This window comes from Vulpes vulpes, chromosome 4, assembly GCF_048418805.1.
Source record: "Vulpes vulpes isolate BD-2025 chromosome 4, VulVul3, whole genome shotgun sequence".
In the NCBI taxonomy this organism is placed as follows: domain Eukaryota; kingdom Metazoa; phylum Chordata; class Mammalia; order Carnivora; family Canidae; genus Vulpes; species Vulpes vulpes.
Genome location: NC_132783.1, coordinates 91,453,091 through 91,480,239, shown reverse-complemented (window position 1 = coordinate 91,480,239; position 27,149 = coordinate 91,453,091). Strand labels below are relative to the sequence as shown.

Sequence of the window (27,149 nt, the reverse complement as noted above, 5' to 3'; positions counted from 1 at the left end):
TACCATGACCAGTACAATGTATCCAAGAAATGCAAAGGCGGTTCAACAAATGTAAATCAGTCAATGTCATATACTACGTTAAGAGAATAAAGGCAAAAAAAAAAAAAAAAAGATTATCTCAACAGTCACAGAAATAGCATTTGACAAACTCCCAACACTCTCATGACAAAAACTCTCAACAAAATATGAATAGAAGGGAAAATCCTCAATTGAGAATCATGGCATGAACACTGGAAGCACTCAGGATTGCAGCAAAGCTTAAGATGAGGAGGAAAGGGTAAAGATTTTTGTCAGCATGGGTTAGGGACCATAAGGAGGATTTTACTCAGCCAAATACCCTACATCTCAAAGGAAAAAGACTGAAGAATACTACAATTAGAAGCAAATAAGGAGTGAAGACAAAGACCTCACCTCTAAACAGTAAGCTACTAGAGTGATTGGAAAATAAGAATCCTTCATATAAAAATACTACTGGGGGAATTAGTACATTTAGGAAAGTTAACATTTCAGCTACAATCTGTAGGCAGAGGTCAAGAATGCGAATTTTTTAGGATGTGAGAGAATTCCATATAGCATAGTGGAAGGTATAGAAAAAGAATGAGGTTGGGGAGAGAGAGGAGTGAAAGCTTAGGGCAGATGAAAAGAGAGCATAGTATTATGATAAAAAAAAATATAAAGGAAACCGTGGTTCTGAACTACCAGTCCTCTGAAATATGGGTAAGACATATTTCTATAATTTAAAAAAAAAAGACAATGATGAGAATTAAAGGACAGAAAGGAAAGGGAACTTACACTCAAGAAGTCACAGAATGGGAAAGAGATACTTTTGCATATGTAATGTTAAGGGATCCCTGGGTGGCGCAGCGGTTCGGCCCGTGCCTTTGGCCCAGGGCGCGATCCTGGAGACCCGGGATCGAATCCCACATCGGGCTCCCGGTGCATGGAGCCTGCTTCTCCCTCCGCCTGTGTCTCTGCCTCTCTCTCTCTCTCTCTCTCTCTCTCTCTCTCTCTCTCTGTGACTATCATAAATAAAAAAATAAAAAAAAAATTTAAAAAGGCTCTGGGGTTAGTGCATCCAGATTTTTAAAAATCAAGGCATGGAGAGAAAAGAATAGTTTTAAGGTATACTGGAGAGTAATGCTTGTCTTAAATGGGGTTTCTCTCTGTACCACCCAACCCATAACTAGCTCTAGGGGATCTAGAAGTCCCAAACCCAGATGGCCATCCTAAAGGGTCATCCCCCCCGAAGGGATCAATAAACTGGTTAACCTATAACTATTCATGATGAACCAGTGCCCACTTGTTGAAAAGTTCTCCATTGGGTCAAATGACCAACCCCCAAGAATATGGTGCATCTCTCTCTCCTCACTAAGAATCACCAGTGTGGAAGATCCACAAATCACTAGTCCTGCAAACTACACTGTCTAAAAGGGATCTGTGGTCCTATGTTTTGTGAAATGGCTATATATTCTATCTTTAATTACATTTTGCAAAATAGTAGTACTATATTTACATCTTAAAGGCAATGTAAAGCCCACTATTAAAAAAACTCATTTAACATTAATTTGTTTATTCCTATACTATTTGATCAGATAATTGCTCTTCTATACCTATTAACATCCAAGAATATGGTTTTTGGAAAGTGTTCTTTAACTTTTCTGAAGGATGACTCAGTCTCAGCTTTATTATTCCCAGGGACAGAGATTACTACCTCCATCCAGGTAATTCATCCATTTGGGACAGTCTGATTTATTGTTCCATTTCAGGTTGAAATTTGCTATTCTATCTTAAAATAGAGACTTTTGCTGTTAAGAGTTAAAGATCACATCTATTCAATCCTCCAAATGACCTGGCAATCCAGCTATGAACTCAGTTCACTGAAAATGCCAAAGTACAGATACATGGTTTTGCACATGCTATTTTTTCCATCGAAATACTCATCCTTCTCCTACAGAAACTACTCCTCTGCAATCTCTACAGTCATACTTACCTGTTCAATAGTAACTTCCTTTACATACCAGTACCCTAGACAAACATCAGATGTTGCATGCTTCTGGAATCTATATAAATCACTTTACTAAGGCACCTATCAACACTGTACTGCACTAATACTGCAATATAACTGCCTACATACCTGCCTCTCCCACAGACTCAACATCCAAGAGGTATTTACTATTCATTCAACTGTGGATGGGATGGAAGAGGCAAATCAATCTTCTACATACCCAATAACTGCAATGAAGCCAACTGAGCTCATGCATTTTTAGCATCCTCAGAACAATGCTCTAAGAAGCCATTACCAATCCACAGTTATCACCTCTCACACTATCTCCAAATTCATCCCAGCTTGAGAATTTAGCACAGAGTTGAACATACAGGTTCTCAATGAATAACTGTTAAATGGATGAATAAATCTTATCATAAGTATAAGCAATGGCTCACATTTTAGTTAGGCTTCTAAATTTTCGTAAGTTGGCCTTAAATTTACCTTCTATAAACCAACCATCAAAGATGAGAGAAGCATAATCTTCATTATTTGCAATCACGACTATCTACATCATATTCCTGCCTGATAATAAGAACTCTCCAATGTCCATTCCTTATCAAAATCCCAGCTATAAAAAACAAAAGCCAAAATAATGTCTAGAAAAATATATTCTCCATGTATTCTTCTAGATCTTCTATATTTTATCCTTACACCAAATTAAACCAACATAAGAATCTTTAGTTAAACCTCATTATTTTGTGACCCACTGCAGCACTGCCTTTTCCCACCTAGTGTAGAGATCTTTGTAGCTTGCACTGAAGAACATAAGTAAAAAACAGTCTTGAGGAATTTGTCATTATTTCTACTTTGAGAAGCTGAGACCTGTCCACTATATCACAAAGCATCCCCCTTTTAAGAACTCATGCAAAGCAACTTCTTTCAGGTTTCTGTCTCATTAAAGCAAATCAATTCAGGAGAAATACATCCTTTATCTCAGGTATAGTATAAATCTTGTAATGGATCAAGATTTGGTCTTTGTTTTTGCTTCAAGGAGTCTTAGAGCCAATTTTTTTTTTCTCACTTCAAGAACTATATGGGGTTATACATTTCCCTTCTATTGTTTCTTTATCCAATTTTATTATCTGTATTGTACCTATGTCTCAAAATGACCTCAAATCCCCAGTGAAATGAGATGAGGAAGTGAAAGGAAGAAAATTAATAACTATCACCACTGGGTGCACACTCTAAGCCATATACTGCTCAAGTACTTGTGTCCCTTACCCTCGAACGCTGAGAGAAAGGTATTATTAATTATGTTTTACAGGTGAAAACTGAGGTAGAGAAGGTTTAAATAAATTATTTCAACTCACAAACCTATTTGTGTCAGGCCAGGGTTTGATCCCAGGTTTGACTGTCTACAGAGCCATATTACACATAAAATCTTATCAAATTAAAGACTATGCAATGCTTCAAAGAGGCAAAGAATTCTAGCATTTAAAGTATCTTCCTCTGTTTCTAATTGTACTTGAGAACTTTTAAATTAACTTTTCAGTTACCTTCTAAGTTTTGATTTATTTATATAAGCAAAAGAAGATTAAAAAAAAGACAAATCACTTGGCACTAATTTCATACATCATTTTTAAATAATTAACTTTAACAAATTCTACGTATAATCATTCCCAAATGAGAGCTAGAAAATCACACCAAAACATGATGCCCAAATAGCAAACATAAATATTTTTAGTTATGATAAAGCTAATGAAAAAAGATTTGGGCCAAAAAGAAAGAATCAGACATATCATCTAATTAGCACCGCATACAACTTGAAGTATTTTTTGGTGCCTCTAAAAACCAGATTAAAAGACAGTTTTGTGGGGGCAGGGGAATAGTATGATTCAAAATTAATCAAAAGATAAGAAATGTAATCTAAATTAGACTCACCTGCTCAAGTCACTTTTTCCATGGTGATGATAGTGGTCAGGATGGCTGAGGTGGTAATGCTCCTGTCCACTCCACCTCTGGGGCGGCCTTTTCCAAAATCCTTCCTGAGACTGCCGAACATTTCTGTCTGACCGGTCAAAGCGGTTCATATTGTCACACTCCACTAAACAGATTCAAAAGCAAAACACTATAAACATGTACACACTCTATAAAAGTTAACTACTTATAGCTTGATAATTAAATGCTGCAGAGAATATAAAAATGATATGCTAAAAATACCAGCCAATTATATGGGCTAATTACAAAATCAACATTTCCAGAGGAGAAGTAACCAGTTCTTTTGGTAAAAACTGAACTCTACAGTATTCAAACTGAAGTAAATCATAAAACTTTCATATCACAGGCACTTAAGTAACAACGGCCTCAGTGTTTTAAAACAAGCAAATTATCCTTGTTATGAACATTATACATTTTAAACACCAGTAATCAGTTTTTAGTGGTTTTCATCATTATCACTGGCTGGTTCTGACTTCAGAATGAAAATGATCTGAAAAAATAGAAGATTTTAAGTCTAGCAGAGAACTCGTTCCCAAAAATGAACGCTACAATTAGCTTCCACTGATTTCAAGAAGCACAAACTAAGTTTTCGTCACAAACAGATCGTTATTTCTTAAATTAAGCTCACAGTTTAGAAAGTAAGAGGCTTCAATCTGCCTACAGTAGAGCGTGTTCAAAAAGTCTAAAATGCCACTGAAAACAAAGCCAGTACTTTGCAGCAACAAACAGTACACTCCCTGAAATCCAAATGCCACAAAAACAAGGAAAGAATCTCCTTGAAACACCCCAAGCCTCTTCTTCACTTACCCAAACACTTTTTCCTCACATATCTGAGCTCTCACTAGGAGAGTTACTCTGTACAAGGGAGACATTGTGTCGCCGGCTGCCTACTCAGACATAGTTGCATACAAGGCTCTGACAAACAGGCCTTCCTTCCTGCTCAACTCCCAGCCCTCCCTGTGGGAAGCAAGCCCAGTTTACCCTGTGACTCCATCTTCGCTCAGTGGTTACATAGCTACTGAGTTAGGACTGTTACTAAAAATACAACCAAACACTAACTCAAGCCAGGAACAGGAAAGGTTTCTCTGAGAATTATCACATGAGAAAGTTCAAACCCAGAATGCTCAAAATTCCTTGATAAAGACATTAGAAAGCAATGTAATCCCCAATTTAAAAAAAACTCATTACTTAAAAGATTATTTTCACTTAACCTAAAACTTGAAGTTGAAATATGAAAGTGTTTCATTACAGTACACCAGATAAAAACAAACTTCTCCACTCCAAGAAAGTAGTTAAAATAAAGTATAACTGTTTAATTCTCATAAACATTAAACTCACTGTAACATTTCTAAATGCATAATAATTTCACATAACTTTTTAAAAGACTCTGAAACTTTGTTTATAATCATTAGAGAAATCAACTTTGGGGAAAAACTATACATTTTATAGTTTTAAAATTTTTTAAAGGAAATTTTTTTTTAAAAAACCTTACATTTGAAATTATTTCAATTTCTTGTCATTTTATTGAGATTAATTATAATCTATTTCTTTAATTTTTTTAAGTTCAATTACAGAAAACCTGACCGTTAGATAAATAAAGGCATGGTGACCATTAATAATGAAAAAAATCAGGTGTAGAAGATGAGATCAGAAAAGAAAAATAAACTTAAAAATATCCCAGAAATAGGGATCCCTGGGTGGCTCAGCGGTTTGGCTCCTGCCTTCGGCTCAGGGCGTGACCCTGGGACCCCGGGATCGAGTCCCGCATCGGGCTCCCTGCATGGAGCCTGCTTCTCCCTCAGCCTGTGTCTCTGCCTCTCTCTCTCTCTGTCTCTCATGAATAAATAAAATAAAATCTTAAAAAAAAAAATCTCAAAAAGGCTTAACACTGATTTTAGTTCACATTTGTATGAGAACTCAGAGACTCAGTTAAGCTCACTCAAGTACTTCTCAAGCTCATCAAGTATTTCTCATGGCATTAAAATGTTACTTTGATTTAAGCAATTCTATACAGCTGAGGGTTAATCTGTATCTACTTTCATCTGAGATCATATTTAATTCAAAGCAAGTGAAGTTCTTCTACTCACTTCCCAAACAAATTCTGTCATAATAAAAATCTGATATGCAACTAGGATATCACCAACACAGCACATGCAGAGTAATAAGCAAATAAACCAGGCATATAGGCCAGGAGATGGGGTTAAAAACTGTGGGAAATTAAAGTGCCTAAAACTGACATACCATTTTTGTGTTTACTAGAGAGATTGTTGATACTACACACAGGCTACAAATTAAAGCACCTGTATTGAAACAAGAGCTCAACCACAGGCACTATGGCAAATAAACACTGGAAACAAACATTTGCCATGACCACAAAAGGCTATTGGTAGAAATGGAGATAGAGGGGCCTAAATTTTCAGATAAATGACTACTCCAAGACTCTTCAAGGGTCCTGCTTTATACAGCTGACCTTTGAACAATGTGAAAGAGGTATGGGACCTCCTGCATAGTCAAATATCCGTGAAACTTCTGACTCCCCCCAACTTAACTATTAATAGCCTACCATTGACTGGAAGCTTTACCAATAACAGTCATTTAACACATATTTCACATATTATATGTACTACATGCTGTGGTTCTTATGATAAAGTAAGCTACAGAAAATAAAATGTAAATAAAATTTTAAGAAAAAATGCCGGGATCCCTGGGTGGCTCAGCAGTTTAGCGCCTGCCTTTAGCCCAGGGCATGATCCTAGAGTCCCAGGATCGAGTCCTGCGTCGGGCTCCTGGCATGGAGCCTGCTTCTCCCTCTGCCTGTGTCTCTGCCCCCCCCCCCCCCCCCCGTCTACCATGAATAAATAAATAAATCAAACCAAAAAAAAAAGAGAGAGAGAGAGATCCCTTGATAAAGGTAAAAGAAAAAAGTAAGAAAATTAAAACAACTGTGTCTTTCAGATCTTTCCTAATCACAACTGAAGCCTAAAGTCCTTTCTCCCTTTATTCTTCCCTCATTCTATGCTCCTCCATTTTGCTCTGCCCCATCTCTCCCTTGACCTGTTTCCCTACCCTGAAGCTGGCAAGAAACCTCAAAGGCTCACTACATCTTTTAAAGTTAAACATCTTTCAGAAGAGGAAAACCCCATTAAGGTTGGTCTCATTCTAAGCTGAGAGTCATGGCTGTATGTTTTCTAAGGTCTAAATAAGACTGAAGCAATTTGCAGAGGAATTTAGAATACTTTCAGGAACTGATAACCCAGGATCCCTAGGTCTATTAGTTCATACGTTAGAGGAAACCCCAGGTGCAAAAAATAAAATGAAAGAGGCCAGTGTGAAGAATCTGAAGGCCACGTGACTTAAGGACCTGTGATTGATTATGTAGAAGAGGAAGAGTTGGGATCCCTGGGTGGCGCAGCAGTTTGGCGCCTGCCTTTGCCCCAGGGCGTGATCCTGAAGACCCAGGATCGAATCCCACATCGGGCTCCCGGTGCATGGAGCCTGCTTCTCCCTCTGCCTGTGTCTCTGCCTCTCTCTCTCTCTCTCTCTCTCTCTGTGACTATCATAAAAAAAAAAAAAAAAAAAAAAAAGAAGAGGAAGAGTTTTTCTTGACCCTGACAAGGCAGATTAACAGAAGGAAAGCATACAAACTTATTTAATATGATATGTGACATGGGAGCCTTCCCAGGAAATAAAGACCCAAAGAAACAGACCTATGTATTTTTATGCTAGGCTGATGAAAAATGGTCAGTCATGGAGGAATACTATAGCTTAAGGAGTAAGAGGTAACTGCAGTAAACTGAAAGAAACCTAGCAAGCCCTATATTTTTGGGATTCTTCTTGGGAATCCCTTTGTCTTGGAATTAAGAATGTGCCTTTCCTCTGGGTATAGGGAAGGTACCTCTCAGTGAGGGTTATATGACCTCCTTCTGGGGAGGAGCGTGAGGTGGGGAAGAGGTCCAAGTCACTTTCCTGCTTCTGCCATTTTCTCAAATCCTTGAGCTTAAAATATTCAATACACCACAATGCCATATTTTGGGGTAATATGTACTGAACTCCCATCAATTGCATAGGAAACTAGAAGAGGTTTAGAAAAGGACTTCCAGATGCTGTCAACAAAGTCTTTATGAATGCAGACTGGGCTCTGATTCAGTTCTGTAAAGAAAGAAAAGATAAATCCACTGCAGACTTTAAGAGTAGACTAACGCCTTTAGGTAGCATTCAGGGATATATACTGAAAGAGGTGTGACCTGTCTGTCTCCTAATGTTCTATAACAGATTTTTAAGGCAGAAATAGGATAAATATAGCCTCATTGCCAGACTTCTAATACTCAGAAAGAGCCTTAGAAAAGTGGAGAATACAATGCAAAATAAAATAATGTCCTCCACATATAACAACTAGATGCTTCCACCACAGCCAATCAAACACTAGAGAAAGAAGTCTCTCAGTATGCTTATAATAGCAGAGTATTGAAAAAACATGTATTCTGTATCACCTAAGAAATAAAAGAAAAAATAAAGGTGATTAATCAAAGTGTTCTGCAGGGGAAATCAAGTACTCAATTTCCAGTTTTACCCCTTAGAAGATCTTGCAAATGTTTTACTGCTAGAGGAAGTACAGTATCAATCTTAAACCCTATATTATATAATCTCCCCCTCAGTGTCACCAAACAACTCAGTTATGGATACTTCCAGTAACTCTCACTTCCCAAATCCTAGCCCCTAATAATCCAAGAAACACCTGACCAACAAACATTCTTTCCGCCTCTGTGTTATTACATATGCTACCTAATAGGTCATGATTTACTACACAAATGTAATTGCCACCTGAATATTCTCCTCATGGACTCTTCCTTGAAATCCCAGAAGATTCCTTATGAATAAGGAAGTCATAACAAGCTTGTGTCCAAAATCAAACCCAAACTAAAGATCTCAACAAGGTTTCAGTCTCTTGTTGGTAAAAATTCCACTGATATTGGCAGAATTAGTGATGCTGATCATACCAGCTTCACTGGTATGACCCATTCAAAACTCAATCCAAATTTGCTTAATAGCCACCAAAGCTAAAGGGAATGAAAATCAATAGTCAAAAGTAGATTACAAATCTCCTTTAAACCTAGTACCAGTCCTTGTAATATTCTTATCCTCCCAATCTAAAAACTCAGTGGGTGGATATAGTCATCCAGGTCCTCAGAGCTATAAAGAGAATAGTCATTCCTTACTCCCCAGTGGTACCAAAACTGAATACTATATTATGTCTGGTGCCCGTGAAGGCTACGTATTTTAGACCCATGTTCTGCTTTCTTCAGTGTTCAGTTAGCTCAAAACAGTCGATATCTGTTTGCCTTCTCCAAGGAAAATCTGTAATGTGAGATGTTATGTCTCAAGGGTTCCCTCCTACTTTTCACAGTCCCCAATCAAGACTCAAAGACTTTAAATTTCCCTGTGATTCTAATTTTATCTAATATGAGGGTAACTTTTTGTTGTCCTCTAAAGAGGACGCAGGCTCATCTTTTAGCTCAGAAAGGGTATAAAGTTTCCAAAGAGTTGTTAAAATCTGTCAAAGTAAAATGCATTATCTAGGATGTGATTTATTCCAAGGAAGTATATCCCTCACTCCTCACTACCGGCCCTTAAGACTTCATGTGAAGTCTCCTAGATCATCATCATCTCATTTTCCCCCCATAATTGTCAATGGTTTATATTTTCCCTCTGTGTTCTACAATATTTTTCCACTTGATCTTCCAGGCCACTAATTTAGATTTCAACACCAGCTATGGTTTCTGTCATCTAGTGAACTGTTCTTTTTTCTTTTCTTTTCTTTTCTAAAGATTTATTTATTTAGTCATAAGAGACACAGAGAGAGAGAGGCAGAGACACAGGCAGAGGGAGAAGCAGGCTCCATGTGGGGAGCCCAATGTGGGACTCGGTACCAGAACTCCAGGATCACGCCCTGAGCCAAAGGCAAACGCTCAACTACTGAGCCACCCAGGCGTCCTGACTGAACTGTTCTGTTGGGAAATCTTTTATAGCTCCAGAAAGCATTGTGCTGCAACTGTATTTCCTTGTGTTTTCATTATTTCCTTGGGCCACTCTAATCCTGGGAGTTCTGTTGTTTTTCCTCCCCGTTCTTCTTCCCAGATGCTGGCTTGATTTTTCCTTCTCAGTTGACTGGAACTCAGCTCTGGTTACCAGAGTACCCCAGGTGACAGCAAAACCTCGAGAAGGTGTAACAGTCTCTACCCCTATGGTAGAGTAGATAATGTTCTCAGCTCTTCATTCTCTTCTTTAGTAGAATAATATATTCAGTGTCCCCTGTCACAGAGTTTCTCACTACAAACAGAATACACTCCCCAGTCCTACTGGTATTAGGCTTGGCCATGTAACTTGCTTTGGCCAACAGAATGTGGGCAGAAGGAACAGTATGTTGGTTCTAAGTCAGACTGTAAGAGATACTAAATTCATGTTTCTGCTCAACCTATTGTCCTGCCATCTGCCATGAGAGCAACTTGCTCCAAGTAATTCTGGTCTCAAAAGAAGAAACTAGGAGTAGACCTGAATTCAATTCCACAGCTGGAGCTGTCCTAGTTAACTGCTAATCTACAGATCCATGAATAAGGAAAATAAATGTTTATTTTGAAAGCCACTGAGATTCTGAGACTGTTACAGAGCATTCTGGCAGCACTGGAGGGGGAAAGAAGTGACAAATGTGAGCTCCTAGTACCCTCAATAGCATTAGAACAAACACCTACACTCTCCGAAATATCCCTGGCATTTTTCTAGCATCATGTATTAAAAGGACTTCATCACCTTCTTTGGTTCGTTCATCTCTCACCCCTGGGAGGCCTGAGAGACCAGGCAAATGTTGACTGACAGGGAATCCACAAATCTGGAGCCAGCCTTCTCTCCAGAAGGATTTCCATTTCAACTAGAACCTTGCCCCAGGGACTTTTTTAGACTAGTCTCTGATTCTAGATCCGTCCTTAAGATAGAAAATCCTACAAATACTAAGTCATTGGAGGCAAGAGTACCTAAGCCCCTTTTACATACAGACCATCTAAATCACTACCTCAGCACTTACTGGGATTCAGAGAGGAAGGCAGATTGGATTTGGGAATAAAAAAAAAAAAAAAATGGAGTGATTCATTCAGAAGATCACCATTTTCCCAGAATTAATGTTTTTTTTTAATTTTCAGAATTGATCTTTTAAAAATATCAACTTAACGAGTTTTGGCACTGTTTTCACAAGTCAAATGATATCTGTTTCTCAAAATGTATTTCTTCTTAGAATCAAAATAAACAAAAGGAAGAAAAGTTGTATATGCACAAAGAGGGGAAAAGGACAAATCCTATCTACTACTTACTTTGTGATAGAGATATACAATTTAATTGGATCATACAGAATTATATCTAAGACCTACAAAACCAAGGTTTTAAATGTTTAAATAAGCTTGCAAATGAATCTATTTAACATCACTTAAGACTGCTTCTCAGTCTCAAAAGACTTCCTCCATTGAGATTAGGAAGTTTGTAAATAACAAATATTAAATTAACCATAGACAAGCAGCCCAACTACATATAGGTCCCTGGGGTTTCAATTTGTCTGCACTTACCATTTTCAAGAGGTGCATCCTCAGGCAGATCCACATCAAGCATAAGGTCATCGTCCTCAAGGTCACATGATTCAAGATTATTCAGAATATCCTGTGAACAAAAACAGTAATAAATGCTATAACCTATTTCAAAAAATGTATCTAATCATTAGTTTTGAGAACATCTCTGTGAGTCTTAATTTACTTAATATTTGTGTTGTAAAAATCAACTTTTAAGATAAAATTTTTAACAAAAAAAGATTCAGTTAGTTTACTTGTTAAACTATTTGTAACATCCTTCTCCTACTCTTCCTCCCACCAAGAATTTTTAACTCATTTTTAAACTTACACAATGCTCATTGTCTGCAAGATACTGTACTAAGTACTTTGCTAATATTAATTCATTTAATCTTCAAAATAACCCTATGATTTAATGACTAGTACAATTACTTGAAATTAATGCACAGAGAGCTAAAAGTAGGATGCAAACACAAAAAGCCTACCTCCTGAGTCCATGCTTTTTTTTTTTTTTTACCAATTTCCTTGATAACATGAGTAATTAAAAATGGTAAAGAACCTCCCAAAATTTATTCATATCTGGTGTAAGAGGTTGTGCTTTATTATATATAGGGATTGGACCACTCATGTAAAATAATGAAAGCATTTAACAACATGATTATTCCATTTCATTCCTGGTGCCAAACCCATCTATAGTACCACCTTCAGCACCACTACTAACTTGGCTTGGTTTGCCTTAATTTTTTTTTTTTTTTTCTATAAAAGACAAATAGGACTGGACTAGTCAAATTGGTAAAAGCCGCCATTCCTGGGTTCTAGTTGTAACCTTGCCAGCTACCACCTATCCTGAGAAAAGTAATGTTTTGCTTTCAAAAATTTTTGTTCTGAAGTCTAATTAGCAAAATAAACAAAAACTAAGTTTAAAGTCAGGAACTGGGCAAGCCAGGGTGGCACAGTGGTTTAGTACCGCCTTCAGCCCAGGGCCTGATCCTAGAGACCTGGGATCGAGTCCCACACCAGGCTTCCTGCATGGAGCCTGCTTCTCCCTTTACCTGTGTCTCTGCCTCTCTTTCTCTCTCTCTCTCATTAATAAATAAATAAAGTCTTTTAGATAAATCAATCAATCAATCAATAATAAAGTCAGAAACTCAGTTTGACCTGTTGCCCACTAACGGATCCTTCCAATCCAAGAACCAATTCAATACTGCAAGATCTTTTGTTAGTAAACATAAATAAAAAGATTTAAAAATCCACAAATTTTTAAACTAAGAGATTATGGACTTGAAAAACTCATAGAGGGAGATGTTTACAATATTTATTACAGATGATATGAGTAAAATTAGAAATTGTTTCCTATGTTGGGTATTCTATACATAGCTTTCCAATTTTGTGTTGTTGGCCTTCCTTCCAGGATGCATTGAGGTCTAAAAGCAAATGGAATAATTGTTTCTGGAAAAGCAGAAACAAAAACACACCTCTGGATAATTATTTAACTTTGACACATAAAGGGATTATTTCACAGAACCTCTTTCCATCATGAAAATCCCTGCTGTCCTTAATATAGAAGCTGTCCTAAAAGCAAACAAAACAACAACAAAAACCAAAGGCCATAATAGATAATTCACAATATATAAAATAAACAGCTAATTAATATAATGTAGGAAAAAATGCTAACAGTAATTCTGATTTACCACAACTGAAAATAATCTAGTACTCTTTAATATTCCAGATGGGATTAGATTAATAGACATTATGGAAGACAGTTTGTCAAAATTTAAACCTTTTTTAAAAAGACAAATTTTCCTTTATAAGAAATTATCCCTCAGAAATAGATAAATGAAAAAAATATATGTGCAAAGTATGGTTATTGCAGCATTATTTGATGGCAAAAAAGTAGAAATGCCCAAGAACGGAAAAATGGCTAAACGCAAAGTACGACACAGTCATACAATAGAATACCGTTTCCTTAAAAAATAATAATGAAAATATATAGACATGGAAAGATGTCAATCAGGGAAAAAAACAGACTTAGGTTGTTTCTAATCTTGGATAAATCCCTATAAGTCAAAAATAAAGTAAGTCTAATTATGTATTAAGTCGATGGCATTTTACTCAGAGAAATTATTTCAAGTGAGGAAAAATTTTCAAGCTATTTTCAGTAATTATATTATGGATGGCAGTACTGGTGTTATTCTGGCTGTGCATACATGAGTATAAATGAAAACAGTTATACTGGTGTTTGCTGAAAAGTGGATTCTCATATTAGGAAAAAGGAAGTAAGGATGTAAAAACCAATGAAATTAAATTAAAAACTCTACATTCCTGAATATAAGTGCAAAGTATTGGTGTGAACACAAAATGTTTTTCATCTTAAGTGAAAAAATACATTTTTTCCGCTGAAAAGGCCTAGATATTAACTAAAAACTAGGTCTATAAAACAACATATACAGAATTATCCATTTCATGAAAAAAAATTGTATAATATGTATAGAAAAAAGCTGAAAGGAAACCAAAACATAGGTTATGGAGTTTTTCTTTCTTTTCTTCTGTTTTTGTAATAGTAACTGTATTTTCTCATTTTCTGCAATAAGCAATGACTTATTTACTAAAAAAATCATATCCCCTATATAAACATTTGGCTTTTGTGTATGTATAAGTATGTATGAAACAAAAAATGCTGGGTGCCCCAAGCCAGCTCTAATAACTAAGGACACAGCAAAGAATCAAAGGCAATAGAGAACCTTGTTTTCTAAATCCAGAGCAGGTCTTGGCTTGCTGAGACACACCAAACAGCAAAAGCAGCACTGCTACCACCATCAAAAAGATGTTCAACTTTTAATAACTAACTAAACCCTACATTTGTTTTGTGTGGTTTTCTGTAGGTTTCATTTTATAACGAAAGGTTTAAAAAATTAGTCTTAAAGAATGAGCCTTAAAGTGATGGAATGATTATGATATCACTCTGAGAAGGTCCTAAGAAAGCCCACTGGAAAAGGAAGGAGAATATAGTTAACAGTAGTTACAACAGGGAGGAAGACAGGGAGAGAAAACCATCCAGATTTATGCCTCAAGTTAACACTCACCAATAAATCATTGCATATGTTTCATAAATGTATCTGGTTACACAGGAAAATGGTCTATAGCATGGGAGGGAGGGGAAAGAAGACTGCATATATACAGTATGACTTCATCTTCAATGCTAAAAAATACATTTAAACATCAGGATGGTAATAAACCAAAGGATTATTATAAATTTCCATTATGTGAAATAGTATGTACTATGCTTTTTATATTCCTTTTTATTTTTCTGTAGTAAGCTTTTATAATATGCAAAACTTCATGCTGGAAAAGTCTACCTCCCTTGGTATCAGCAAGGGTTCAAACCACACAAATATAGCCTGAGTGTGGGAACCCATCAATCTAGCACATCCCTCAACCACAATAAAAACCAAGCTACCAGCCCCTCTTAGCTTCATTCAAACTATTCCACTCTGGGTACCTGTCCTGCTCTTCCCAGAAAGCCTCAGTATGTGAGTAATAAATCTTTTCATATCTTCTTAGTGCATATGTGGCACCAATAGTTTTGACATCTAAACAAACAGGGAAGTTGACTCTGTCCCTCCATGTCGCAACTGCAAGACACACTCTCTGTAACTCAACACATATAAAAACCTATATATACAAGGCATGGGATATACTCATAAAAAATAATCCCTGTCTTTGTCAAGAGTAGAGCCAAACTACTCTATGGTATCGCTGCCTTGGCATCCATTTTGTGTGCCCAAGGGATCTGCAGGGGCCTTGAACTGAAACCAACCCCTCCGGTGACTGCATGCCCTAGGTAATAACCCCAGCATCAGAAGCAAATGTAAATTGCTGATACGACTTCCTCAACAGCCCTTGTGAACAATAATCACCCTGTCTCCCAGGGTCTTCCTTTTGTGTACCCCTTAGACAGACCCTTGTGGGGCTTACCAAAACCCTGCTCTTTTTGGTTTGAATTGACCAATCCAGACTTAGTTCAGGAATCCCAAAGCACTCTAGTCATCAACCCTAATAAAGTCACATACCCCAGATCCTGTGACTCTCCCTATCTGCACTGGTATGGCCCCTCCAGGCATGCCAACTACCTTCCTTCAGAACCTGTTATTAATAAACTTCTCTATTTCAATTTCCCGTGTGGTCTTTTATTGAATTGGGGTTCACTATCCAACACTCCAAGGCTCTACTTTACAAATGTTAATTTAACAAATTGGCAACAGCACTCCAAGGCTACTTGTTTTCCCTCGCAGACAGTTCCTTCACAATATGGTAATGGCTCAATTACTAGGAAAACACAATGGATGGATAGCTAAGTCTTGAAATGTCAGAGAAAATCTAAAATCAAGTAAAGTCAGAGAAAATCTAAAGAACAAGCAAATATGGCCTCTAGAACATGGAAGAGGAGAATGCCTTCTGAATAAACACTATGCTAAGAGCAAGGAAGTAAAAGCATAATGTTACTATTCTAAATGATTGATACCAAATTTGTTTTTCAAAGACAAAAAGTAAATACTTAGATTTTGCAGGCCCACAGACAAAATCAGCGTATTATACAGGTACTTATATACCCATTTAAAGTGTAACCACCTAAAATGTAAAAAAACCTTATTTTTTAGGTGGTGAAAAACAAGGTAGTTGGTCAGATGTGACTTACATAACACAGTTTGCTGACCTGCTCAATGTAAATAATTGGAAGTAGTTCGTTAATACCTGTTATGGATTTAGTGTTTGTATTTTCCCAAAGTTCTTATATTGAAGCCCTAGCCCACAATACAAGGGTATGTGGACATAGGGTCTTCAGGAGGTTATTAGTTTTAGACTGGTTCATGATGGTGGGAACCCTATGATGGGATTAGCATCCTTACAAGAAGAGAAAGAAACCAGAGCACACACTCTCTGTCTTCCCGCCATGTGAGTATATCCTGAGAAGGTAGCTGTCTGCAAGACAGGAAGCGGGTCTTCACTAGGAAATGAATTTGCCAAACCTTGATCTTGGACTTCTAGACTCCAAAACTGTGAAATAAATAACTGCTGTTTAAGCCACTCAGTCTACAGTATTTTGTTATAGTAGCCCTAGATGATTAAGACAACACTCACAGAGTATAATAGGAAAAGACAGAGAAGTAGATCTACATCACGAACAACTATTTAGGCCAAATTAAGACCCTGGATTTTATGTCAATGACAGGGGTATGACTGATGAGTTTTCACAAGTGGTAAACTGAGATTTACATTAAAGAAATATTATTTTGGCTGCTGTGTACAAAATGAATTTAAGTAGGAAAGATAAAACAGTTTTGTGGTTATTGAAGAATCCATGCAACATATATGATGGTAGCCTGACATTAATCAGTGTCAATGAAACTGAAGAATAAGCAGTTATGAAATATACAAGGTAGTTAGGATCTATATAACCAAAGCTCACCGAGAAGTAAGAAAAGAGCCATCGATAATTCCTTGGTTTCTGGCTTAAGAAACAAATGGATAATTCCTATTCACTGAAATAAATTATAAAAAAGGAAAACCAAATCTAATTTTAGAACCTAGTAATTTTGACATGCTTACTGAATCTTAGAGAAGGCATGCTCAGGAAATGACAATATATGAATGTAGCATTTGGCAGAGAGATTTGAGGTGTGGGAGTCAGCACCACACAGATGCCATATGAAAGATGCTGAATAAGGAGTTTCACAAGAGAGACAGTGCAGAGTCGAAGACTGAATTCTAACATCTGTTTTAGATGATTTTCCCCTATTCATCTTTATAGGAGGTCTATGTTTCCAGAGTTATATCAGAGATATTATCAAGACTTTTTAGTAAGGATCTGGACAAAGAAAGAAAGAAAAAAAATTGATCTACTGTAATTTTTCTTCACCAGCTTACAAATGTGTCATCTGCCCAGGTTAGGAGCTATATCATTATAGAAAGAAAACCATGTAGCATGGAAATTGGTTAACATGGGAAAGGGTTTCTGTTCCCATGTTTGTTTTGCCAGGCTCCTCTAACTGACAAGCCTGCACTTTTTGAGAGCCAATATCCACATATACCTATTTTAGTTGGGAGACCATCTAATAAGACCATTAGCTGGGAGTATGACAACAAAAACCTAAATCTGTACACTCTGGCTCCTACAGGCTTTCCACAAGCCTCACTGGAATTAAAACTCTGAATACATATTAGCAGAATCGTCATAGAATTTCCTTGGCCTCTGAGAATACTTTTCCATTCAAATAGAGCAAGCTATGAGATGGTAGGCCAGTTCTTCCTTCCACGAATTCCTCCTTCACTAATAAACTGGAGAAAGCCTCTAATTTATTTTTGACAAATGAATATCACTATCTGCTGTAATTATCATGAAACAAAATTATTTTCTCATGGAATACAGTTTATGAATTTTAAAACACATATTAATTTGTATAAATACCAATACAATTATGAGGCAGAACTGTCACCTCACCTGAAATAAAACTATAAAATAAAACTATAAAATATAGTTTGTAACTCTTTCAGACTGGCTTCTTTCACTCAACAGAATGCCCTTAAGATTCACCTAAGTCATGGAACATAAAGTAATTCATTACTTTTATTGCTAAGTGGTATTCCATTACATGGAAGTACCAGTTTGTGTATCCATGTACTCAATGAAGAACATTTCAGCTTTTCCAGTTTTTAGCTGTTATAAATAAAACTATTATAAACATTCATGTACAGGTTTTTATGTGAATATAAACTTTCATCTCCAGGAGTGGGATTGCTGGGTGACATAGTAAATATACGTTTAACTTCTTAAGAAACTTCTAAACCCTTTCTCAGAGTTGCTGTAAGGTTCTGCATTCCAATTATCAGTGAGTCTGGCCTTTCCTATATGCCTCTCTGCAGCTTGACTGCAAATCTGAAAACAGCAGATCTTGTTCCCAGTTTAGGACCTTGGTTCCTGTTTCCATAGAGCTCAGTGGAGACCTTATTCCAAAAACTTGTATTTCTCTGTTCTAACTTGTCTGGGATTACCTGAATGACTGACACAAAGTGTATGTCTTTGTTCTGCCTAACTTAGAATTCACACAGGGTGGAAAAGTAATGGGCATTGCTCAAAACCACTGTGAGGCAAACAATCCACAATTACCCTGGAGCAAAATATTATAGTTGATATATATAATTGAATACTGAAAGATTGAGAAAAAGGCCAGGGAGAGTGTTCCCTTGGGAAATTAGATAATTCAAAGGTGCCATGTATAATAGGGAATTTATTCTTTATTTTGAGAGATAGAGAGAAGTGGTGTATGCATGTACATGGTAGGGGAGGGATGGAGGGAGAGGGAGAGAAAGAATCTTAAGCAGGCTCCACACCCAACACAGAGCCTAACACAGCGCTTGATGTCACAACCCTAAGATCATGAACTAAGCTGAAATCAAGAGTCAAACACTTAACTGATTGGGCCACCCAGATACCTCTATTGTGGGGAATTTAGAAAGCCACAAAAAAGCCCAGGGCAGGATGCATCTCAGTAAAAACCTAAGAGGACCCAAAGCTTTCAACTGTAGCTGATGTCTAAGCTCAGAAAAAAGTAGTAAGTGTAGGTTAAGATAAGAGTTGTAAATGATCAGACAGGCTAAACACTGAAGGAGCACCCCAACACAGAGCCAAAATGCAAAGATGAAAGATGAGAAGGTTTTTTTTTTTATTTTGACTTTGAGAAATTTTTATTCCTCTGCTTTGAATTCTTCATTCTTTCTCTACCACCCTCTTTTTCTTTTCCTCCTTCCTTTCTCTCTTATTCTCACTCTTCTCTCCTCCTTTTGTCTTTTTTTTTTTTTGTCTTTGGCATTCGAGGAAATCTCTGTATAAAACACCAAACAAACACAAGCTAAAGTAACATAAACTTCTTAGACCAAATATGACAAGCAGAATGACTTCACAAAAATAGTTTAGAAAAACTACTTAAAAAGCAAACACCTACAGCCTACAGCAAGTAACAAAACAAACCCTGAGAATAAAGAATAAGATTTCCAGTGTTGCCACATTAAAATATTAAAAATGTTCAGTTTTCAACAAAAATTAGGGTCATGCAAAGAAAGTATCATCCATTCACAGAAAAAAAAAAACAAAACAAAACAGAAATGATCGCTGAAGAAGGCCGAAACATTGAACTTTGTCTATTGACAAAGACTTTAGAACTGTTTTAGTATGTTTCAAGAACTCAAGAAAACCATAGGTAAAGAAGATTTACCCAAGTACAGAACATCAGTGAAGAGGGAATTAAAAAAAAATTCTGGAATTAAGGTACAACAAATGAAAAACTCACTGAAACTCCTGGGTTTATATTCACAATAACTGAAAGCAGGATCTCAAAGAGAGATCACCCACATTCACTGCAGTTTTATTCACAATAGTCAAGAGGTGGAAACAATCCAAATGTCCATCAAAAGATGAATGGATAATTGTGGTATATATACATATAATGGAATATTATTCTCCTTTAAAAAGAAGGAAACCTTATTACATGCAACAACATGGATGAACCTTGAGGACACTATGCTAAGTGAAACAAGCCAGTCACAAAATGACAATGCTGCATGATTTCACATATATGAAGTAACTAGAATAGTTAAACTTATAGACACAGAAAGTAAAATGGTGGTTACCAGAGACTGGGGGGAAAAGGAGAACTTCTTGATCAATGGATATAGAGTTTAATTATGCAAGATAAAAAAGAGTTCTAGAGATCTGTAGCACAACAATATGAATATAGTTAATGCTACTGAGCTATACTTCAAAATAGCTGAAATTATAAATTTTATGTAATTTTTTGTCACAATTAAAAATTAAGAAAGAGCCATTAACGGATAACTCTTATGCAATTATACGGTTGTAAACCTACGTTTCTGCATATCTACTTGATGCCAGGTATTATAAGCATTTCAAATAAATTATCTTGATCTAGTGTTCATGAAAAAAAAAAGATCACGAGAATTTCAACAGCAGATTTGAGCAGGATTGGAAGATATATCCAATGCAATTATTCAGGCTAAGTAGAAAAAAAAATGAGTAAAAATAAAAAGCCTGATCAAAATTACGACGAAATATCACTTCATATGGATCAGAATGGCTACAATTAACAAGTCAGGAAATGACAGATATTGGCGAGGATGCAGAGAAAGAGGAAGCCTCTTACCCTGTTGGTGGGAATGCAAACTGGTACAGCCACTCTGGAAATGAGTATGGAGGTTCCTCAAAAAGTTAAAAATACAGCTACCCTATGACCAGCAATTGCACCACTGGGTATTTATCCAAAGGGCACAAATATAGTGATTCAAGGGGCACAGGCACCACAATATTTAAAGCAACAATGTCCACAATAGCCAAAATATGGAAAGAGCCCACATGTCCATCAACAGATGAATGGATAAAAAAGTTATCGCATATATATATATATATATACACACACACACACACACACATATATACACACACACACATATAATATATACACATTATATATACACATATTTACATTATATATACATCATATATATAATGAAATATTACTCAGCCATCAAAAAGAATGAAATTTTGCCATTTGCAATGACAGGGATGGAATGAGAGGTTATTGTGCTAAGTGAAATAAGTCAGAGAAAGACAAATGCTGTATGATTTCACTTATATGTGGAACTTAGGAAACAAAATGTAGGGGGAGGGAAGGGAAAGGGAACATAGGGGAAGGGAAGGAAAAATAAAATAAGATGAAAACAGAGAGGGAGGCAAATCATAAAAGACTCTTAACTACAGGAAACAAACTGAGGGCTTCTGGAGGGGAGGAGGGTGGGAGAATGCAGTAATTGGGTGATGGGCATTAAAGGAGGGCACTTGATGTAATGAGGACTGAGTGTTATATGTAACTAATGAATCACTAAATTCCACCCCAAAAACTAGTAATATACTAGTTGTTAACTAAATTGAATTCAAATGAAAAAAAAAAATTTAAAAGCCTAAGAGATTTCCAAAGACACAGTAGAGGCACTTCAAAATATGCATGATAAGAACTTCAGAAAGAGAAGAGAATGAAAAAACAGGCAGAAAGAATATCTGAAAAAATAATGGCCAAAAGCTTCTCAAATGAAAAAAGACAGGAATTTAGATATTAAATAACCAAACTGAATTACAAAAAGAATACATGCGGACAGCACATCAATACATATTGCAATTGAACTGTCAAAAGGCAAAGATAAAGTGAAAAGATGTAAAGCACCAAGAGGAAAGGAATGCACTATGTGCAAGGGATCCACAGTAAGATTAAGAACCAAGTTCTTATCACAAAGCATGGAAGCCAAAAGCCTATGGAATGGCATTTTCAAAGTGCTGAAAGAAAACTAAGAGTTCTCTATCCAGGAAACCTATCCTTCAAAAATGAAGGAGAAATTACGAGATTACACATTAAAAAAAAAAAAAAAAAAAAAACAGTGAACACGTTATTCACAAAGTAAAAACAAAAAGCAAAATTTGTAACTAGTAGGCTTGCCTTACAAAGATTGCTAAGGGACAAATACATAAAACAAGAATTAAATGTTAGTGGGTACACAATGTATTACGATATAATTTGTGACAATAACATGAAGAAAAGGGGAACAAAATTGTATAGGAGCAGAGTTTTTATATACTATTGAAGTTAAGTTTGTATCAATTCAAACTAGATTGTCATAAATTTAGGATTTTCATTTTAATTCCTAAGTAACACAAAAATTATTTTAGATAAAATTTTTAAAATTAGAAGAGAATTAAAATGATATATTGCAAAAAATCAATTAAACTCAAAAAAGTAGCAATTGAGGAAATAAGCAAAAGTACAAGACATGCAGAAATAAAATAGCAAAATGAAATAATAAAATCATTCTTTATCTGTGACAACTGTAAATGTAAATGGGTTAAATACTCCAAATGGTTTAAACCACACAAAGACTATCAGTGTGGTTAAAAAATTTTTTAAAAATTCCAACTCTATAGTCAATATAGTCAATATAGTCACCTGAGACTCACATTGTATCTAAAGACACATATAGGTTAAAAGTAAAAGGATGAAGGAATCTTGTCTCACATTTAGATCTTTCATCCATTTTGAGTTTATCTTTGTGTATGGTGAAAGAGAGTAGTCTAGTTTCATTCTTCTGCATGTGGATGTCCAATTTTCCCAGCACCTTTTATTGAAGAGACTGTCTTTCTTCCAATGGATACTCTTTGCTCCTTTATCGAATATTAGTTGACCATAAAGTTCAGGGTCCACTTCTGGGTTCTCTATTCTGTTCCATTGATCTATGTGTCTGTTTTTGTGCCAGTACCACACTGTCTTGATGACCACAGCTTTGTAGTACAACCTGAAATCTGGCATTGTGATGCCCCCAGCTATGGTTTTCTTTTTTAAAATTCCCCTGGCTATTCAGGGTCTTCTCTGATTCCACAAATCTTAAAATAATTTGTTCTAATTCTCTTTTTGAACTCAGCTACAGTAACTTCTTGCAAGATACATCCAAACAAAAGAAACAAAAGCAAAAATGAACTATTGGGACTTCATCAAGATAAGAAGCTTTTGCACAGCAAAGGATACAGTCAACAAAACTAAAAGACAACCTACAGAATGGGAGGAGATATTTGCAAATGACGTATCAGATAAAGGGCTAGTTTCCAAGATCTATAAAGAACTTATTAAACTCAACAGCAAAGAAACAAACAATCCAATCATGAAATGGGCAAAAGACATGAAGAGAAATCTCACAGAGGAAGACATAGACATGGCCAACATGCACATGAGAAAATGCTCTGCATCACTTGCCATCAGGGAAATACAAATCAAAACCACAATGAGATACCACCTCACACCAGTGAGAATGGCGAAAAAAAAAATTTTTTTTAAATTTATGATAGTCACACACACACACACACAGAGAGAGAGAGGCAGAGACACAGGCAGAGAGAGAAGCAGGCCCCATGCACCGGGAGCCCGACGTGGGATTCGATCCCGGGTCTCCAGGATCGCGCCCTGGGCCAAAGGCAGGCGCCAAACCGCTGCGCCACCCAGGGATCACCGAGAATGGGGAAAATTAATAAGGCAGGAAACAACAAATGTTGGAGAGGATGCGGAGAAAAGGGAACCCTCTTACACTGTTGGTGGGAATGTGAAATGGTGCAGCCACTCTGGAAAACTGTGTGGAGGTTCCTCAAAGAGTTAAAAATAGACCTGCCCTACGACCCAGCAATTGCACTGTTGGGGATTTACCCCAAAGATTCAGATGCAATGAAACGCCGAGACACCTGCACCCCGATGTTTATAGCAGCAATGTCCACAATAGCCAAACTGTGGAAGGAACCTCGGTGTCCATCGAAAGATGATGGATAAAGAAGATGTGGTCTATGTATACAATGGAATATTCCTCAGCCATTAGAAACGACAAATACCCACCATTTGCTTCAACGTGGATGGAACTGGAGGGTATTATGCTGAGTGCAGTAAGTCAATTGGAGAAGGACAAACAGTGTATGTTCTCATTCATTTGGGGAATATAAATAATAGTGAAAGGGAATATAAGGGAAGGGAGAAGAAATGTGTGGGAAATATCAGAAAGGGAGACAGAACATAAAGACTCCTAACTCTGGGAAATGAACTAGGGGTGTTGGAAGGGGAGGAGGGCGGGGGGTGGGGGTGAATGGGTGACGGGCACTGAGGGGGGCACTTGACGGGATGAGCACTGGGTGTTATTCTGTATGTTGGTAAATTGAACACCAATAAAAAATAAATTTATTATAAAAAAAATAGACAAGGAGAAAAAAAAAGTAAAAGGATGAAAAATATGTTACATGCAAACAGGAACCAGAAGACAGCTGGAGTGGCTACATTAATATCAGATAAAATACTGTAAGTCAAGAATCACTACAAGAAACAAAAAAGGATATTCTATATTGGTAATAGATGAATTAATCAAGAAAGTATAATTACAGACATGTATGAAACAATCAACAGAGCAAAATATATAAAAGCAAAGATTGACAAATTTGAAGGGAGAAATAGGGTTTTACAATAATATCTTTAAATGTCAATAATACATGTTCAATAATGAAGAGAATATCTGGAGAGAAGATTGTTAAGGAAATAGAGAACTTGAACAATACTATAAACCACTGGACCTGAAAGATAAGTATACATATAGGTAGACACAGATATATAATATTTAGATATATACAACATATTTATATTTATATAAATTATTATAAATATATAATCATTTTTATATATGTTACATGTTATATATAAAAATTCAATTATATAAACATACATATATATGTATACACACAAAATAATTTACCCTATAAAAGCAGAATACACATTCTCATGTGCACAGGGCATTTTCTCCTCCAAGATACATGTTATTCACAAAATAATCCTCAATAACTCTTTAAAAACTGAAATCATAAGAAAATCTTCTTGGTCCAAATGTAATAAAATTACAAATTATAAGAGAAAGAAACCTGCAAAGTTCACACATACGGAGATTGAACAAAGCATTTTATTAAGAACTTTATAACAGTTTTTTTTACTAAAAATACGGAATGTTTCACAAACTTGCACGTTATCTTTGTGTAGGGGCCATGCTAATCTTCTCCATATCACTCCAATTTCAATGTATGTGCTGCTAAAGCAAGCACTCAACAACATATTCCTTACTCAACTGATCAAAGAAAAATCAAAGAAGAAATCAGAAAATATTTAGAGAAAAATCAGAGCAAAAATATAACATACCAAAACTTAGGGGATGGAGCTAAAAAACAGAGCTCAAAGTGAATTTTTTTGCAGCAAATGCCTACCTTAAAAAGATAATAAAAATAAATAAATAAATAAATTTTTAAAAGAGAATAAAAATATAAAAATCAATAATCTAACTACAGCGTATGGATCTAGAAAGATAATAGAAAACTAAACCCCAAAATTAGCAGAGGAAAGAAAAGAGAAAGATTAGTGCAGAACAAAATAAAATAGAAAACAGAAAAAAATCAATGAAACCAAAAGTTGGTTATTTGTAAAGCAAAATAACCATACTAACAAACCATTAATTAGACTGACAAAAAAAAGAAAGACAAAACAAAAATAAGTAAAATCAGAAGCAAAAATGGGGACATTACTACCAATCTTACTAAAACAAAAAGGATTTTAAGAGGATATTATGAACACTATGAACAGTACACAAATTAGACAATTAAGATAAATGGACAAACTTGTAGATACATAGAAAGTACCAAAATGACTCTAGAAAAAAATAGAAAATCTGAACAAACTTAGAACAAGAGACATGATCAGTCTTCACAAATCTCCCAATAAAAAAACTACCAAATCAGATGGCTTAACTGGTGAATACTACCAAAAATTTAAAGAAGAATTAACACCATTCCCTTTCAAACTCTCCAAAAAAATATAACATTTCCTAACTCATTCCATGAGCCCAGAATTACCCTGATACAAATGCCAGACTAAAACACTACAAGAAAACTATAAACCAATATCCTTGCGAGATGAATATAAAAATACAAATATATTCTAATAAACTCAACCAATCAGCATAGCAAAAAGATTTTAGGCCTGGGATTTATCCCAATAATATAAGGATACTTACATGTATGAAAATCAACCAATATAACATATCACATTAATAGAAGGAAAGGAAAAAAACCTCATCACCTCAATTAATGCAGAAATAGCATTCAACAAAATTGATCATTCTTTCATAACAAAAATATTCAGAAAAGTAGCATATATAGAAATATAATGGAATTTTTTCAACATGAAAAAGGACCTTTATAAAAAAATCCACACCTAACACACTCAATAGTAAAAGACTGAAAATTTCTTTTCCTAAAATCAGAAGCAAAAAAGGATGTATGCTTTCACCACTGCTATTTAGCAATGTACTAAAGGTTCTAGCCAGAACAATTACATAAGAAAATTAAATTAAAAGGCATCTGAATTGGAAAAGTAAAGCTCTCTCTTTTCACAGATGACATGATTTTTTACATATAAATATGTATCACTTCCATATATAGACATGATTTTACTTATATATATCATTTACATATATGTATCATATAATATATCTGACATTTATATCATATATATTTTTGGGACTATATATATATATATATATCATATCCACTAAAGAACTACTAGAGCTAATAATAAACTCAGCAAAACGTTGCAGGGTACAATATCAACACTGAAAAATCAACCCCTATTTTTTTCTATACACCAAGAGGAACAATCCAAAAAATTTAAGAAAACAATTCCATTAACATGGCACACAAAAAACAAAAAAATGTCTAGAATAAGTTTAGCCAAAGAAGTAAAAGACTGATATGCTGAAAAGTACAAAATATTGCTGAAAGAAATGAAAAACGATAGATATCCTAGATATCCTAGATAAATGAAAAGACATTTGTGCTCATAAACTAAGAACTGACATTAAAATAGCTACTAATCAATCTA

The 27,149-nt window shown here is 35.7% G+C and overlaps 1 protein-coding gene and 1 non-coding gene across 17 annotated transcripts in view; both read right to left on the bottom strand.

Annotated features, from left to right (window-relative positions):
* CCSER2 (coiled-coil serine rich protein 2) overlaps window positions 1–27,149 on the bottom strand; it is a 186,962-nt gene that overhangs the window by 85,087 nt on the left and 74,726 nt on the right. For 14 of the 16 annotated variants that reach the window (XM_072756389.1, XM_072756382.1, XM_072756383.1 and 11 more), the window contains exons 4-5: window positions 11,593–11,683; window positions 3,929–4,091 (exon numbers count right to left, since the gene is read on the bottom strand). In XM_072756389.1, the coding sequence (XP_072612490.1) occupies window positions 3,929–4,091; window positions 11,593–11,683 (254 nt within the window). Of the gene's footprint in view, window positions 1–3,928; window positions 4,092–4,792; window positions 5,023–11,592; window positions 11,684–27,149 lie in introns of those variants that run through there. The other 2 variants (XM_072756397.1, XM_026005759.2) reach the window with 2 other exon arrangements.
* LOC112929028 (U6 spliceosomal RNA) lies at window positions 25,215–25,321 on the bottom strand. Its single transcript, XR_003236839.1, has one exon. It is a non-coding gene; the product is annotated as a U6 spliceosomal RNA (small nuclear RNA).